This window comes from Mauremys reevesii, linkage group 2 (assembly GCF_016161935.1).
Source record: "Mauremys reevesii isolate NIE-2019 linkage group 2, ASM1616193v1, whole genome shotgun sequence".
Taxonomy (NCBI): domain Eukaryota; kingdom Metazoa; phylum Chordata; order Testudines; family Geoemydidae; genus Mauremys; species Mauremys reevesii.
The window spans coordinates 204,664,288-204,680,712 of NC_052624.1; the positions used below are offsets into that span (position 1 = coordinate 204,664,288).

Below are 16,425 nucleotides of genomic sequence, written 5' to 3' on the forward strand. Positions count from 1 at the left end.
CTTCTATATAGGTAATTATACTGACCTCATCACTGTAGTATCTGAGCAGCTTCCAGTGGTCCATTAAATGACATGACTAACATTTGTAATGTGTGGTTCGTTCTTCAGGTCATCCTCTCCCGAGGGGGGAAATTGTGTGTGCAGTGTAGTGTTAGTTATGGTAAGTTTTTAAAAATCATATGCATACAATGCTATGTGTTTCTGGTGTAGAAGGCAGGTTGAAGAAGTGTGCCTTGCACTCAGAGTGGAGGGTGGTGAGGTTGGAGGTGATTCTTGGTTCCTATGGGAATTTGTTCCACATTCCTGGACCAGCCCCCAAGAAGCTCTGTCTCCTGCATTGACAAGATTTACTCTTATGGTAGAAAGTTGCATTGTGTCTGAGGAGCACAGTTGTCCGTGGATAGAGTGCTAGTCTTAACTCCTTTTGCAGTGTTTATTTTGGAGGATTTTTGTTTTTTTGTTGTTAACAGTGTGTGTTAACATATATGTGTCTGGAGACAAGTAATTAGGCATAATTTAGTAATCTGAAATATAAGCAAGCTTGAATCCATGACCATCCATCAGCAATGTCCTGCAATGAGCCTTATATTCTAAGTCTTTCTGGTTGATTAACAGGGGTGCCTGGGCTGATCTACATGATTGCAAGGTTCATGGTCACTGAGGCAGCCAGGACTCAGACCTCTTAAGACTTTACTGGCCAAGCTTGGAAAGGCTTTACGGACAAATAGAAATGCAGTCGAGTTGAGTGTATGTAATGTGATAACTTTTGAATGGTGCATTAGATCAATTCCAAAATTTCAAGGAGTGATCTAGTTATCAGTGGGCGGAACCCTATTGATCTGGGGTGAAATGGGGAACATATGGAGTTGCTGTCATCTGTTCAGCGAAGCCACAGTTTCAGGTACCTCTACACTGTCTGTAGATCAAACTACTTGTTGATTGTACCCATTAATGCCTTCCAGCATAACCCCTGCTCATCCTCCCAGTAGAATTTAATGTGTTTGACACCCTGACTGATTTATCTTCCAGACAGACAGAAGAGAAATCATTTCTCTTCCTGGTGGGAGCTGTGGTGTAGATGCTCATCCAGTAGGGGCAGCCAGAGGGAGAAGAGAGAGAAGGCTTCATTCCTCCCTTCTAGTGTCCTGTCTCCACAACTCCTACTCTGTGGTGGGGAGGGAAGCAGAAGTGTACCCTTCCCTTCCAGTCCAGGGGAAATAAAGAGACTTTGGACAGACTCCAGAGGAGAGTGACAAAAATAGCAAAATGTGTAGAAAAGCTGGCCAAAGACAAAAGGTTAAAAAAAGTCTTCAAATATGTTAGGGGCTGGTATAAAGAAGATGGTGATCAGTTGTTCTCCATGTCCACTGAAGGTCGGACAAGAAGTAATGGATTTAATCTGAAATAGAGGAGATTTAGGTTAGATTTTAGGAACTATTTTCTAACTGTAAGAGTAGTTAAACTCTGGAATAGGTTTCCAAGGGAGGTTGTGGGTTCCCTGTCATTGGAGGTTAAGCACAGGATGGACAAACACCTGTCAGGAATGGTCTAGATTTACTTGCTGCTGCCTCAGTGCAGGGGGCTGGACTTGGCCTCTTGAGGTCCCTTGTAGCCTGACATTGTTATGATTCTATGAGTATGATTTGAGGAGGGGAGTCACACAGCCTATGGCATAAGAGGAATGGGTGGGAACAGGACCCATGATGTTGGGGAAGAGAGGAATAGGGGAACAGAGCCCCTGCCATGGTGCTGAGGAAGGGAGATCCTGCTTGGAGAGGTGGGAGATGGAGGGAAGATAGAGACAGTGCTGAAGGGGAAATGGGAGGCAGAGACCCTGGCATGGGGAAAGGGGGAAATGGGGTGCACAAGGCCCCGAGTATTGCAGGGGGAGAGTGGGCGATGTTGAAATGGGTAGATGCGGGAAACGGGGGAGCAGACAGAACCCCTGAGGGAACAGATGCAACCCACACCACTACCAAACCCTCAAGAGGCTTCTCCCTACCCACTGGTTTCTTATTTGGATTGAACTTCAGCCAACTGTCTCCTATCTGTGTTGGACGTTGGTTAAGCATCCAATTCTGTAAAAAATGACTTTGGTCACTGGTGATATTGCATCTCAAAATGTCTGATTCCCCTGATTGCAGGGGTTCTCAAACTGGGGGTTGTGACCCCTCAGGGGGGTCGTGAGGTTATTACATGGGGGCTGTGAGCTCTCAGCCACCACCTACAAACCCTGCTTCATCTCCAGCATTTATAATAGTGTTTAATATAAACATTTGTGGGTTTTTTTTTTAATTTATAAGGGATGGGGCTGCACTCAGAGGCTTACTGTGTGAAAGGGCTCACCAGTACAAAAGTTTGAGAACCACTGCATTAGTGCCTTATATCAACACTGTGCAGGATGGTGGCACTGCTATGTATAGATTGTTCAGGATTCTTGTACTAGAGTGATTCCTTCATACTGTATGAGTCTGATACAAACTATAGAAATGACACTGGTGAATTCCTGCATATGAATTCAGGTCTGAAACTGGCTTAAAACAAAATATTACACTTTAGGGATTAGCAAAAGTATTTAAAGCCATGGATTTGGCAAAATTAATTATAGTCAAGTAAGTATGATTAGAATTCATCTTTCATTTGTGTGCTTCTTGCTTGTCACTCACATATCTGGTACTAATGCCATTGTAGGCGCGCAGCAGGCACCATGATTTGTTAGACTTAATGTACCCTCACTATGTGCATATACATCATATATCATTTTGAAAGCTTATTATGTCTACTTTAAGAAGAGAGATGATGCAGAGCTGTCAAGTGGTGCCATTACCATAGACACAGAAATAAATAGTGACACTGTCGTCACATTAAAATGACCACTTTTAAATATTTGCCTTTGTTTGTTAGTGTATTTACTCTATGTATTATTTCAAGACACAACATTGGATTTCTTTGTGACTTTAAAGCATCACAACAACAATCTAAAGGGTAAAACAAAATCTAATAATAAATTTGTACTGGTATCATTGAAATGTGACTAGTGACATTTCTAGTCAACATCATTATCATCATCATCCTGATCTCTGTTGAGAGTGTGTGGGTTACCACAGTCTTCCTTGCGTAGGCATACATGCAGTTCTATGAAGGAAAGATCGTTCTGACTATAGACACACTTAACTGTGGACCAATGCCTACTGGTACAGGCACAAATAAAGTCTCGCAGAAGCTGAGGTGCCATTAGTCCCGTGAAGAATACAGGAAGTAGATCATACCCATTTTTCCATATAAGCTACAATGATGATCCAATATCTGGTTTACCTATATGTGAAGACATCCAAATCTTTGTTTGGCAAGATTCTCTTTTGACATGCTATTCAAAGCTGTCCTCACATGGGGGAAATTTGGCCAGTGACTTTTCCTTTTTTGATAAATAGATTGAGGTGCAAACAATTCAGGTATCTGTGGGTTTCCTTTTCTTGCTCTGGTCATAGAGCACTGTCTTGCTGCAGAGATTGCACTTGTCTGACAGACTCCCAATTTGGCAAGATCTCTGAAATGGTAAGCTCCCTTTGTTTTGACAACATTAAACACAGATTTCCTCCCCCCCCCCCAATACCAAATAGGGATGAGACAGTTATATCTCTTAATGCATGTACAGCAGGAGGTATGTTGCGGAAGTCAAGAGTGAGTGTGCCACAAATTGTGTGCACAAGTATAAACAATGCTTGTTAGTTGTGCTTGTAGTGATGCCTGTTTTAGGCCACAAGTCATCTGCATATTCCATTTTTGGAAAGTAGTGAACAGCACAGTCCAGATCATGTATGTCAGATGATCTAATTGTTATAATTCCTTTGACACCCAAGAAACCCAAAAGCCACTTTGGCACATAAAGCGTGCAGAAGCATCTTTGTGTCCACTTCCTCTTGAGTACTGTTCAAGTGTTGGGGCTTGTCTTCACTTACTGGTGGATTGACGCTGCAGCTGCTATCAATCTACTGGGGGTCAATTTAGTGGGTTTAGTGAAAACCCGCTAAGTTGACTGCAGATCGCTCTCCCATCAACTCTGGTACTCCACTGGAACGAGAAGAATAAGGGGAGTTAACGGGAGAGTGTCTCCCGTTGACATAGCGTAGTGTGGACCCCCCCGGTAAGTAGATTTAAGCTACGTCGACTTGAGTTACGCTACGAACGTAACTCAAATTGCGTAGCTTAGATCCATTGGGCTTCTTCAACACATTTAATGGTGATGGACTTCATTATTTCACTATTGAAAAAACATCCAGCAAGAAGGAGTGTTTGTGCTGGTGTACTCCTAAACTCTCAGGTGCATTTTGAACCGTATATTCACAGAGAAATTTTACAAGTAACTGCTTCTTGGATGACATGTTTAAAAACTCTCCATGGAAGCACAGAGTGTCCACCAGTCACCTGGCATTTCTTACATCTAACCTTACATCCTGTCTAGTGCTGTCTTGCTGCAGTTTTCTGTCAAAGACTTCAGGTACAGAATTAGCTTTTAGGACCTGCCTGAAGTACTCAGCAGCCAGTTCATCAAATGTGTGGAATTTGTGTCCAGACATCATTTGTATGACAGCCATGGCATCTCTGCTATACACTGTGGTTTCTTTGTTGCATGCTCTTAGCTCATGGATTCTTTCAGCTTCAGCTTCCAGTTGATGCCCTAATTCAGCTTTGTCTGTGCTTCTTACTGTTACATCAGCATGTAAGAGGGACATAGGTTCAGGTACCTGTGGAAGACTAAGAATAGTTGGTATTGAAACATCATCTCTGTATCTTGCTAAGGATTGGGCTCTGTGGAAAACAATTTCAAGACTGATAGCTGCTGTGATTGTCCCTCCCTTGCTAGACTTAAATTTGGTCTTTTTCACCATGTCAGCACATGTTTTGATTGTAGATTTCTTGACTGGGCTGAAGAAGCTTTATGTCCCATGAAAATCAAGTGCAACTCTCATAGATCTTTCAGTTTGTTCTTCATCAGCATCTGCTATTTTCAGTCGAGACCCTTATATGTGCTCTTCATCTCCAGTGCAGAGGCAAGGACTTCACTACTTCATTGGGCCACTGCTTTCTCTCATAGCTTTTGCATTTTCATAATATGAAGCTGTATATTATGATCTCTAACACTGACTTGTGCATATGTGTCACTGAATTAAAAAGCTAGTTTCTAGAATATTTCAAAGGTTCATACTGCATGCATAGGCAATTACAAATTAAAACCTTCTACCAGACAGACTAGAGGCTACATTGTATGTACAAAAGCTTACAATGGAGAAGTATTGTGTTAAAAATTCATGTACATTTATATCTGTTCACTATGTAGTACAAACTATAGGCAGACAAGCTACTGCTACTTGTGCACAATCTTCAGTGTGAGACTGATCTGTTCAGCAAATCTCAGCCGAAAATATAAAACTGTTATCACTCGTGAGATAGTTTGACAATTAAGAATGTGATCTGAAAACATTCCACATTAGTATATTGCAAAATGTTGATATTTTACCGTTTTTGCCATGTGTGAAATAGCTTAATCATTGCTGGAAAAAATATTTGCCCATGAAAAAACAATAAAAATACTTTAATACATTGATGTTTGGTAGTTTTGACCAATAAACACGTGAACAGTAAAAACTATAGTTAGTCATGTTGTAGTGGTTCCAGAACTGCAAAAAAAGACACTTATTTTGGGTACCATTGTTTCACTGTGCTCTTCAGCCTTACTGCACCACTTGACAGCTCCATGTCATATTCCTATAAAGGTACATAAAATAAGCTTTCACATAATATCTGACGTGGATGTGTGTAGGGTGAGTACATTACATGCCAAAAATTCTTTTGGAGAATGGCTGCACGCCTATTGTGCTTTATTCATTTTTATTGCTGGAAGAAGAAATTTACCACTGAGAACAGATCATCTGGCCAGTGAGTTACACACTTTTTCCCTAATGTACATGTATATTTGCAATAAGTAAAGGTTACTCTTAGAACAGCAAAAAATAAAGAATAAAGGTGTTGCTTCTGTTTAAAGATATTTCAGATGTTCTTAGTACTGTAGTAGTATGGTTATTTTTTTTTTATTTTAAAGGCAGTATTCTAGATTTGCCAGTAGAGAGCAGCTGACCCACATTCCTAGATTATTTAGAACAATATGAACAGAACTGAAGTTTGGGGGTGGGGGAGAAGGAAACTTGATGACTCACACACACATTCTTTGTGTTTTGTTTAAGTAGCAACAAAGCCAAAAATATTAGTATTTATTGCTACTGTCTGGCACTTGATTTCTTGTTACTATTGTAAAGTTTTATGTTGGTACATATGTAGCCATTTAATGACTGATTATAACAATTTATTTCTCTGGGGGAAGAGGAAGATGCAAATTAAAGCAAGCCATCAAAAGGAGACATTCGGGTTCCTGCAGTGCATTTAACTATGAAATCATGACTGTAGGGGTTTCTGGTGATACATGTTTTGCGTTTAGTGCTCACAGCTTTAATATGTCATTATAGATGTACTTAAACTGCTTTATGCAAATACTTTACAATGAAATTTTATCACTTATGATTTTGATTCAAATAACAGCAGGTTTTCCTTCTAGTTCAATTCATTGTTGCTGTTAGGATACATAATGGGTGGCTCTCTTACATGGAGGACACTGAGCAATGTTGAATTTCAAATAATGTGGGGGTCGGGGGGTGTTTTTACTATTTTGTACAGGTTCCTAGACTGGCTCTTGAGATTTCAGATTTCTTCCACAGTTTGTAAAGAAGTTATTAGCTACAAAGAGACAGCCAACTTAAAAATCCTGGGCCTTATTCTTGGGTCTGCCCCAGCCACTTTGCCCTGCTCTAGCAGAGCAAAGCATTGGAAGCCCAGAGAAAACCTGCTTTCTGTAGCAGTTCTGTGCCCCCTTGACCCATGTTGTAGAGACATGCCTGACAGGGAATTAAAGAAGGCATGTACAGGGAGTCCTTATGTCCCATGTCATACCCTGCTGTGCAATAGTCTGTGGGGCTGTTGGCAGCCAGGCATAAATTGGAACTCAGCCAACTGGAGGCTTAGACAAAGGCTAGGTGGCATAATGCCACCTTTGCCCAACCTCCAACACTCCCTCCCCACCCTTTCCTGGTCCTGTGCTAAGCACAAATTTAACTCTCTTAAAGAGATTTGCTTAACATCTAAAGATCAGTCCCAAGAGTATATTAACATATACTTGTGAAGGTAGGAAGGCCATAAAACCCTAACAAAGATACTACTGTAACTTACAGAAAGTTAATGTTCAGGTAAACTGGTGGCATTAGATTTTATACCAACAAAATATGGCCATATTATTGCCGTCTATATATGCTAATTTTCATTGCACTGAGGGTTACTGCCTGATGTGATTATGTAAATACCCAATCCAAGCTATGAAAAGTTATATTGTGATGGCTTGAATTATTGTAAATATAATCTGGCTGCATCTGTGCACACGGTCATCATGTACTGGAGTGGGATCTTTAGGGGCTGTAGGGGATGGGAAAGTGGGGGAGACTCCTAGGAACCCCCGGTTAAATTCTGTCGCCAAAATTGATGGAAACGTTGGCATTGCACCTCTGGTTACAGCTAAGTAATCCCTATCAGAAGTAATTTCTCCTTTGTGCTATGTCAGATAGGTATTTTAAAATTCTTTTCAAAAGATGAAAGTTTTGGTGCTCAATAATTAGTAATACTAGTGCCACTGGACTTCTTGTTGCGGCATCAATATTCTCATTCTCTCTCTCTATAAACAAACAAATAATTAGGAACAAAATACAAGTACTCCAAAATATCAATTTAATAAAACCTTGTTGGCCAAATGGTGGTATCTCCTTATTTGGGTTTTTTTGGTTATGAAAAGTGGGTTTTATTTTTAAATGGGGGAAAAGAAACTAAAGTATTGATGTTTCAATAAACTCTGCATGTGCTGGTCCCTGTTGAAGTCAAAAGAGCAGAATTTTGCCCAGGGAGAATTTATTGAAAGCTTGGGGCTTTAGAGATTCCCTCTTACGTGGGCTTTCTTAGATGATCGGGGAATAGATTTTTGGGAGATGTTTGTTAAAATACTGGCAGCAGATCAGTACACAAACAATCCTTAACTAAAGAGAGCATGGAAAAGAAAGACAGGGTTTTTTTTCTTAAGGTGGTGGCTTTGCAAAATGGTACAGGCACATTTTTGAGGAATGCTATCTAGCTGTCTAATTAGATGGAGGGAGAGAAATGCTTGTGAGCAGTGTAGCAGGCTTGCTGTCAGAATGCACATTGTGTTCTAAAGCTGCTAGACTCTTATGCAAATGTTAGATTGGATTAGGTTTTCTAGCCTGTTTATTATAAAGAATAAATTTTCCAATATGAGATTATTAGTAATAGCAGTATTATGTGGCAAAAAAAAAAGTGTGAATAAGTCACCTGTAGAATTTCTGTGGTTTTTTGTTTTTTTTTTAAGAGTTGGGGCAGGTCTACATGACCTGTGCTTGTACCAAAATGTGAGAGGTATGGAAACTTTTTAAAGGGAAAAAAAGTTAGATATTTAAAAAATATTAGAATGAGTTTAAAGTGGATGGCAGCTTTCAGAGAAGGGAAAATGTTTGGGTAGAAAAAGCATGTGGTAAGATTGCCACAGAGTAGATCTTTGGGAGCATATTCATCTTCCACCAGCAGGAGCATTTCATGATGTGCATTTGAACAGATGTGAAATCTGCAAGTGGCCACCTACCTGAAAGTGTAATTCTTTAAGGGGCAACTCTGACCTGAAAATCAAACAATGGATTCTGGCCGTAAATGTTCTCAACCTTGCTTTGATGTATGCTGATCAGATGTATTTCTGCTTTCTGAAATGATAGTGAGAGGAGAGATCAGTTCAGGTAACAAAATGTCTGATATAATAATGAACTGTTTTCTATGCCTCATGTTTCATGAGGAATAGTGAAAATTCTGAATGAGTTCTGGAGGAAAGTTGAGAAAGGGGTAGTTTTCAATTTTCTAGTCAGTCACAGTCAGAAGTTAAAATTACATTGCTGGGGCATATTTTTGTTCTAAAGGTATTTTTCAGGCTTTCCCACTCCTACATACTATGTCACTTTTAAAACCCTTTTACTTAGTAAACTTCTTTTTTTTTTGTACTTTAAACCTTCTCCCTGAAACTTAACAATTAAGAATCCCTTTGACCCAGCAGCAAGCTAATTGATCTGTCTGACAAGTACCCCATTCAAAAATGTAAGAAATATTTTTATTAATGCCTTTCAGATAAAATCAGTGAATCAAGATACCTTCCCTGCCCTGCCCATACCAAATATTCCTCATAATAAGTGAAATAATTGGTATTTTAACAGAAAAATATCAATTTATTTAGATTTAAACATTAAAAAAGAATACTAAATTGTAGAAGAAATGTGATTATATTTGGAACACTAAAGGAAAGAACATTTTTATAGACCTTTCTCCTAATGCTTCCAGGATAGAATGGTTCTAGTGTTATGGAGAAGTAGTAGTCTCTGTATTAACTACCTACTAACTACTAGGTGCTTGAACTGGTGTTTCTCCTTCACCTTTTTACAGGATGTCATCACTAATTTATGGGATGATTTAGTTGGGAATTGGTCCTGCTTTGAGCAGGGGGTTGGACTAGATGGTCTCCTGAGGTCCCTTCCAGCCCTGATATTCTATGATTCTAATTGCTCTATCCTTTTTGTGTTGTGAAGGGTGGGGAGCACTGCAGTCCTAATAAATAATCAGAAGCAATTGCTTTTTAAGAAGGAAAATGTTTGTTTTGAATGTCCACGTATTTAAAAAGAGTCAAGTCAGTACTCGGGAGATGTTATGATGACAATATTGAAAAATTGAAAAGTCACCTGTGTAGGCACTGAAATCCTCATTCCCTGACTCCAAATGAAAACCGATAAATCAGGGCTATTGAAGGCTTTGACAGTATTGTTCAAAATCTCAAGGGCACTTATTTCAAATGACTTTCTGACTATAAATAGTCAAGCTGGTTGATGAAATCCTTGAAATTAATTTGCTGTCTCTTTTTTTTTTAATGAAACATTCCTTTTTTCATCTCCCAACAGCTCAGAGGAAATTGATTTTTTTTAACACTCCTTTTTCATCATCATCTTTGTTTCTTTTTTTTTTCTTTTGCACAGAGATTCTGACGGAATATATCAAACCTGATGCAGAATGTTTGGAGTTGTTTGCTCGCTGCCTGCAGCCTGGTTGGACCAGTTGGGGAAATGAGGTTCTTAAATTCCAACACATTGATTATTTCATTGCTCTGCACAACGAAAATGAAGTACGATCTTTCGGCTTAATTTGAAAACTTCTCCACTCCCCATAGTTCTAGAACACAATTTTATTATGAGGGGTGCACTCAGAAGGCAATGTAAATGAAACAGACACTTAAATTGAAATCCTTGTAGTGATTAGCCTTCTGATTAGATTATGGTGGTGTCTTCAGTTTCACAAGGTGTTCCTGTATTTTGATTCCCCTTGAGAAATAGGGCAGATCACTTGAAGTACGTGCTTCTGAATCAGATTGATTTTTCTGAAAGAAAATACTACTTTGGGTTGGTGACAAATCAGAAAACAAGGGAAACTGATGTAAATAAGTATAAATACAGCATATCTTACCACATAGTCATGTGTCTTTCTATCTCCTGAGATAAAGGGAGCAGTGCCCACATTAATAGGTATGTGGACTGTTGACTGGAACATATTCTATGTAATTATTATATAGTTCTAAAAATTACACTTTTAAAATAGTCAACAATTCCATCTTTTTTTAATGCTGTTAATACTTTGAGTATAGTCTCAACATCTTACAAATTCTGCATATTAAGGCATATGTATATGGTAAAAGTTCAGCAGAATATAAATTTTATAAACCTTGTTTCCTCATTCTTGAAAACATTTTAAAAACTAAGCTATGCTTCATGTTTCAATTTATACCTAACTTACTTTTTTAGCTCCTCTTTCTTGTAATGTTCTTGAAAAATATTTATTTAAAGTTTTATATCCGTTCTTTTGAACTGATAACTGTTTTAGCAATAATTAAATTATTTTTAGAATGATATACTGCATATGTCCTTTGCTTCCCTTAGGTTTTACTATGAAAAAGATAACTGTTTAATGAAACATTGCTGTTTGTATGCAACATTGGAGGCAAAGAGATCCTCGGAAGATAAATCGCCATTATTGATAACAAGGAGCAAAATAAATCATACACCTCAAATTAAATAAACTTTTGATTGTTTTTAACCAAAGCCTGATGTTCACAAGTTGTCTCTTTTGTAACTTGAACACAATGATTTTTAAATTCAATTTGTTTTGTCAGTGTATTATTCACAGGTTTTTAATTTCTCTGTTATAGTTTATATTGTGGTTCAGTTTCACATTTTTTTTCTCTATTTGGGCTGTAGACATAGCAAAGCTGAAGTAACTTTTTTTTTACACTAGATACAGTTAAAACAAAAAAATGTATGCAAATATTTCAACAATGGAGTGCAAGCTGTTATAATCCTACCAGTAGGCAAAAACCTTCTTAATAGTTATGGGTTTCTTATTGTCCAAAGTGTAAGGGGGGAAGAAAGCTAAGTATGTACAATATATATAATTGGCATTTAATATGTTTATGTGTATATATGTTGTTTTCCCTGAGTTTGTTTAGGCTTCCCTTAGGAAGCTAATCTCGTAGTTAAAAAACATTGTTCTATGTTAATAATTAAGGGCAAAATGTTTATGCAAAACCTTTATTGATATAATGGGAGCTTTGCTTACAGAGTAAGTGTAAAATATGGTTTTAAGATAGTTGAATGTCAAGGGTTACAAGAGGAAGTAAATGCTATATAAAACTCAGTCTAGAGCAGCTCCCAAACTAGAATCTCATGAGACTTTTTTTATAAACATGTAATTAAATAAGCCCCATGGTACCAGGGTTGTGTGACTTATTCTGGGCTTTGTTTAACACATCTTGTGCAGTTCTAAAAAGCCTCCTCTACAAGCACCAGCAAGGGGGTGTGGTGCCATGGAGTTAATGGTGAGAAGTATGTGTTGGGGGAAGGGCTACAGCACCTAGCATTTTTGGGATTGGAGGTACTGCTGCCACCCATAAGAAGCTGGCAACAGGCTGCTATAACTTAGGCTGCCTTCCAGGGCTGTGTGACTTATTCTGGGTGCCATAGCAGTCCAGAATACGGAGAAGTCAGAAGTAGCGTAAAGCCACCATAGGCCCCACAGAGTCCACCTGCACAGAGCTGGCACCTTCATTTTTAAAATGTCAACTAGTTTTAGGTGTCTCTCCATTTCAAGGTTCCATCTAAAGAGAGTTGGGACCTGATCTTTAGAAGATGAGGATCCAAAGTTCCAGCTGAACTCAGCAGATGCACCATGAGCTCATCTTCAAAAACCAGGTCTGCCAAAAGTTGAAAGATTAGGCTTAAGTGATTTATCCATGACCAGGATAAATTTTAAATTTATTTAAAAAACTACTACATTCCTAGTCCTTATGACTCTGGAGAAATATTTCCAAACATGAACCAGTGTAAACAGATGTATTGTCTTCTGAGTCTGCAGCCAATCTAAAACAATGGCATTAACAAGGTATGAGTTGCCCTCATTTTCTCAATGAACAGTTAACTCTGAAACTTAACGACACTGATATTGTCCGTGATTATTTTAGCAGAAATAGCCAACTATTATGTTTGTCCCATAATCCCAAACTGCTTCCCACACTTTCCTGGCTGCAAAAAGTTTCCATCTGTCTCTTACCAGCTGCCAAATCTTTCTATAATGCCAGTTGTGGTGTCCATACAACTATCCGATGCACATTGAAAATTCAGGGCATAGTAAAATCAAATGAATTTAAGTGGACCTCCCTCAACTTGAAATCTAGTTACAGGTACTGTTATGTATTGTGGTGATAGTGAAAGGAACCCCGGCTTATTGTGCCAGGCCCTATACAAACGTGGAATAAAAAGACAATCCCTGGCCCAAAGAGCTTGCAACCTAGTCATAAAATAACAGAACAGTTGGAAATACATAAAGGAGCACAAGATATGAGTTTAATTCAGTTCAGTGTGATACACAGCAGCTGCCTATGTATTGTGTGCCCCTTAGTTTTTCTGACAAATGTTGTTTTGTCATCGTTTTCCTATTTTTAAAAGGTTTTCCTCTTTCTTGTTTGCATGGGTCTCTTAACACAGCAACAAGGAACGCTGACTTTATGCAGAGTGCTGTCTAATGAACAAAACATACACTGAAGAATATTTTTCTTTCTAATTTTCACTTGTTGCAATATTAGGCCTTTTAGAAGTACAATAGGTCATTTTCAGACAAGTGAGATTTTTAAATTGGTATATCCCTTTATTACCAAAATATGAAGGTTTATTGGAGGAAGAATTGCAGAAGCTCAATGCTTAAGATCCTTTGAGAATTATATAATTACATAAAAATCTTAGCTCATAAAGGGAATATTAAGTCATTTAAAGCTATCTTCATATTTAGAATTAATGAGTTATTACCAAACATTTTTATGAAGCTGAAGGATTGAATATGATTTTGAAATGTCAAATTATCATATGACCTTTACTTATATTTTTAAAATCTAATAAATAAAATTTTTTATTCTGTTAAGATACTTTCTGGAATAGTTATATTTCTAGGTATTGATTGTGATATGAGCTCCTGTTGAAATTATCTACTAACACTTCTAACTTATCTACTAACTTATCTACTAACTAGTTATCTACTAACTTTATCTACTAAAGCTTCTGTTATAAGATAAACCTTTATTTAGAAGTGAAGTAGTAGTCTAATGTGCTTTTCTCTTTCCATAAGTTTTCAGTCTATGTAGATGGCAAGGACAGTAAAGAACAAGCTGTGAAAAATTACTTCCAAGACATGGTGATAATTCAGGAGATATAAAGATGACAGCTGTGAATATGCGCTGGGTATTGTGTTCATCAACCTTAACGCATCATTTGAGACTACTTACCATTTTACACCTGTTTTTAAATATAAATTATTGATAAAGGTAGGCAAGATCTGAGATTATATTTATCCAAACTGTTGTACGAGTCATGATGGCTCAATTGGCAGATCCTTATTGAGTGGAAGAGCCTTGCTTGACCCTCTGTAAGACCTTGTGTCATGAGGTTTCATCTGGGCCCTGATTACCAAAAGTTCCCAAATTAAGCTACTTTTATATCTTTCCACATCAACTCCACTGCAAGTGGTGTGTGTGGGATGTGGAGCTGCTCTGCATTAATGTGTTAGTATTATTAGGACTGTCAAGCAATTAAAAAAAATATCAATAGTGATTAATCACACTGCTAAATAATAATAGAATACCATTTATTTAAATATTTGTGGATGTTTTCTACATTTTCAAATATATTTCAATTACAACACAATAAAAATATACAGTGCTCACTTTATATTTATTTTTTATTACAAGTATTTGCTTTGTAAAAAAACAAAAGAAATAGTATTTTTAAATTCACCTAATACGAGTACTGTAGTGCAATCTCTTCATCATGAAAGTTGAACTTACAAATGTAGAATTATGTACAAAAAAACCTGCATTCAAAAATAAAACAATGTAAAATTTTAGAACCTGTAAATCCACTCAGTACTACTACTTATTCAGCCAATCACTAAGACAAACAAGTTTGTTTACATTTACACGAGCTAATGCTGTCCGCTTCTTGTTTACAATGTCACCTGAAAGTGAGAACAGGTGTTTGCATGGCACTGTTGTAGCCAGGGTTGCAAAATATTTAGATGCCCTAAAGATTCATATGTCCCTTCATGCTTCAACCACCATTCCAATGGACATGCATCCATGCTAATAATGGGTTATGCTCAATAACAATCCAAAGCAGTGCAGACCAGTGCACGTTCATTTTCATCATCTGAGTCGGATGTCGCCAGCAGAAGGTTGATTTTCTTTTTTGGTGGTTCGGGTTCTGTAGTTGCATTGGAATGTTGCTCTTTTAAGACTTCTGAAAGCATGCTCCACACCTCGTCCCTCTCAGGTTTTGGAAGACACTTCAGATTCTTAAACCTTGGGTCAGTTAGAAATCTCACATTGGTACCTTCTTTGTCTTTTGTGAAATCTACAGTGAAAGCATTCTTAAAATGAGCATGTGCTGAGTCATCATCCGAGAGTGCTATAACATGATATATGTGGCAGAATGCAGGTAGAACAGAGCAGGGGACATACAATTCTCCCCCAAGGAGTTCAGTCACAAATTTAATTAACACATTTTTTTAACGAGTGTCATCAGCATAGAAGCATTTTCCTCTGAAATGGTGGCTGAAGCATGAAGGGCCATCCGATTGTTTAGCACGGGGGTAGGCAACCTATGGCATGCGTGCTGATTTTCAGTGGCACTCACACTGCCTGGGTCCTGGCCACCAGTCCGGGGGACTTTGCATTTTAATTTAATTTTAAATGAAGCTTCTTAAAAACATTTTAAAACCCTTATTTACTTTACATACAATAATAGTTTAGGTCTATATTATAGACTTATAGAAAGAGACCTTCTAAAAATGTTAAAATGTATTACTGGCACGCAAAACCTTAATTTTAGAGTGAATAAATGAAAACTCAGAACACCACTTCTGAAAGGTTGCTGACCCCTGGTTTAGCATATCTGGCATGTAAATACCTTGCAATGCCAGCAAATGCCTGTTTTCACTTTCTGCTGACATTGTAAATAAGAAGAGGGCAGCATTATCTCCTGTAAATGTAAACAAACTTGTCTTAGTGATTGGCTGAACAAGAAGTAGGACTGAGTGGACTTTTAGGCGCAAGTTTTACATTGTTTTGTTTTTGAGTGCAGTTATGTAACAAAAAAAATCTAGGTTTGTAAATTGCACTTTCATGACAGAGGTTGCACTACAGTACATGTATGAGGTGAATTGAAAAATACTATTTCTTTTGTTTATCATTTTTGCATTGCAAATATTTGATTTCAATTACATGAAAATGTAGAAAAACATCCAAAATATTTAATAAATTTCAATTGGTATTCTATTAACAGTGCCACGATTAAAACCACGATTAATCACAATTAATTTGAATTAATCGTGTGAGTTAACTGCAATTAATCGACTGCCCTAAGTACTATATATTTTCTATGATGGTCAAGTGTGGGTAGGGGAAGTAGTTATACTGGGTGAGTGGAAACTGGATGCATAGGTTAGTTCACTTTAGGAGCAGAAGGTTAGAAAAAACAACCAGGAATGCCAGACAATGGGTGCAGCTAAACTACTTCTCCAACAAGCAAAGCTAAGCAATTAACTGTAAAGGGCCCACTTACAGCTACCCTGATGTCCTGCCAAGGCTGGAAGCTAAAGATCAAATGGACACTAAACAGTTAAAAAGTGACCTGCTAG

General features: G+C 37.8%; 1 protein-coding gene across 8 annotated transcripts in view; it reads left to right on the top strand.

The window, feature by feature from the left end:
• The window catches only part of METTL4 (methyltransferase like 4), a 31,132-nt gene extending 19,844 nt beyond the window's left edge, over positions 1-11,288 (top strand). For 6 of the 8 annotated variants that reach the window (XM_039527020.1, XM_039527018.1, XM_039527022.1 and 3 more), the window contains one exon: positions 10,173-11,288. In XM_039527020.1, coding sequence (XP_039382954.1) covers positions 10,173-10,342 — 170 coding nt within the window. In that variant the 3' untranslated portion in view covers positions 10,343-11,288. The remainder of the gene's footprint in view (positions 1-10,172) is intronic. The other 2 variants (XM_039527024.1, XM_039527025.1) reach the window with 2 other exon arrangements.
• The last annotated feature ends 5,137 nt before the right edge of the window (positions 11,289-16,425 follow it).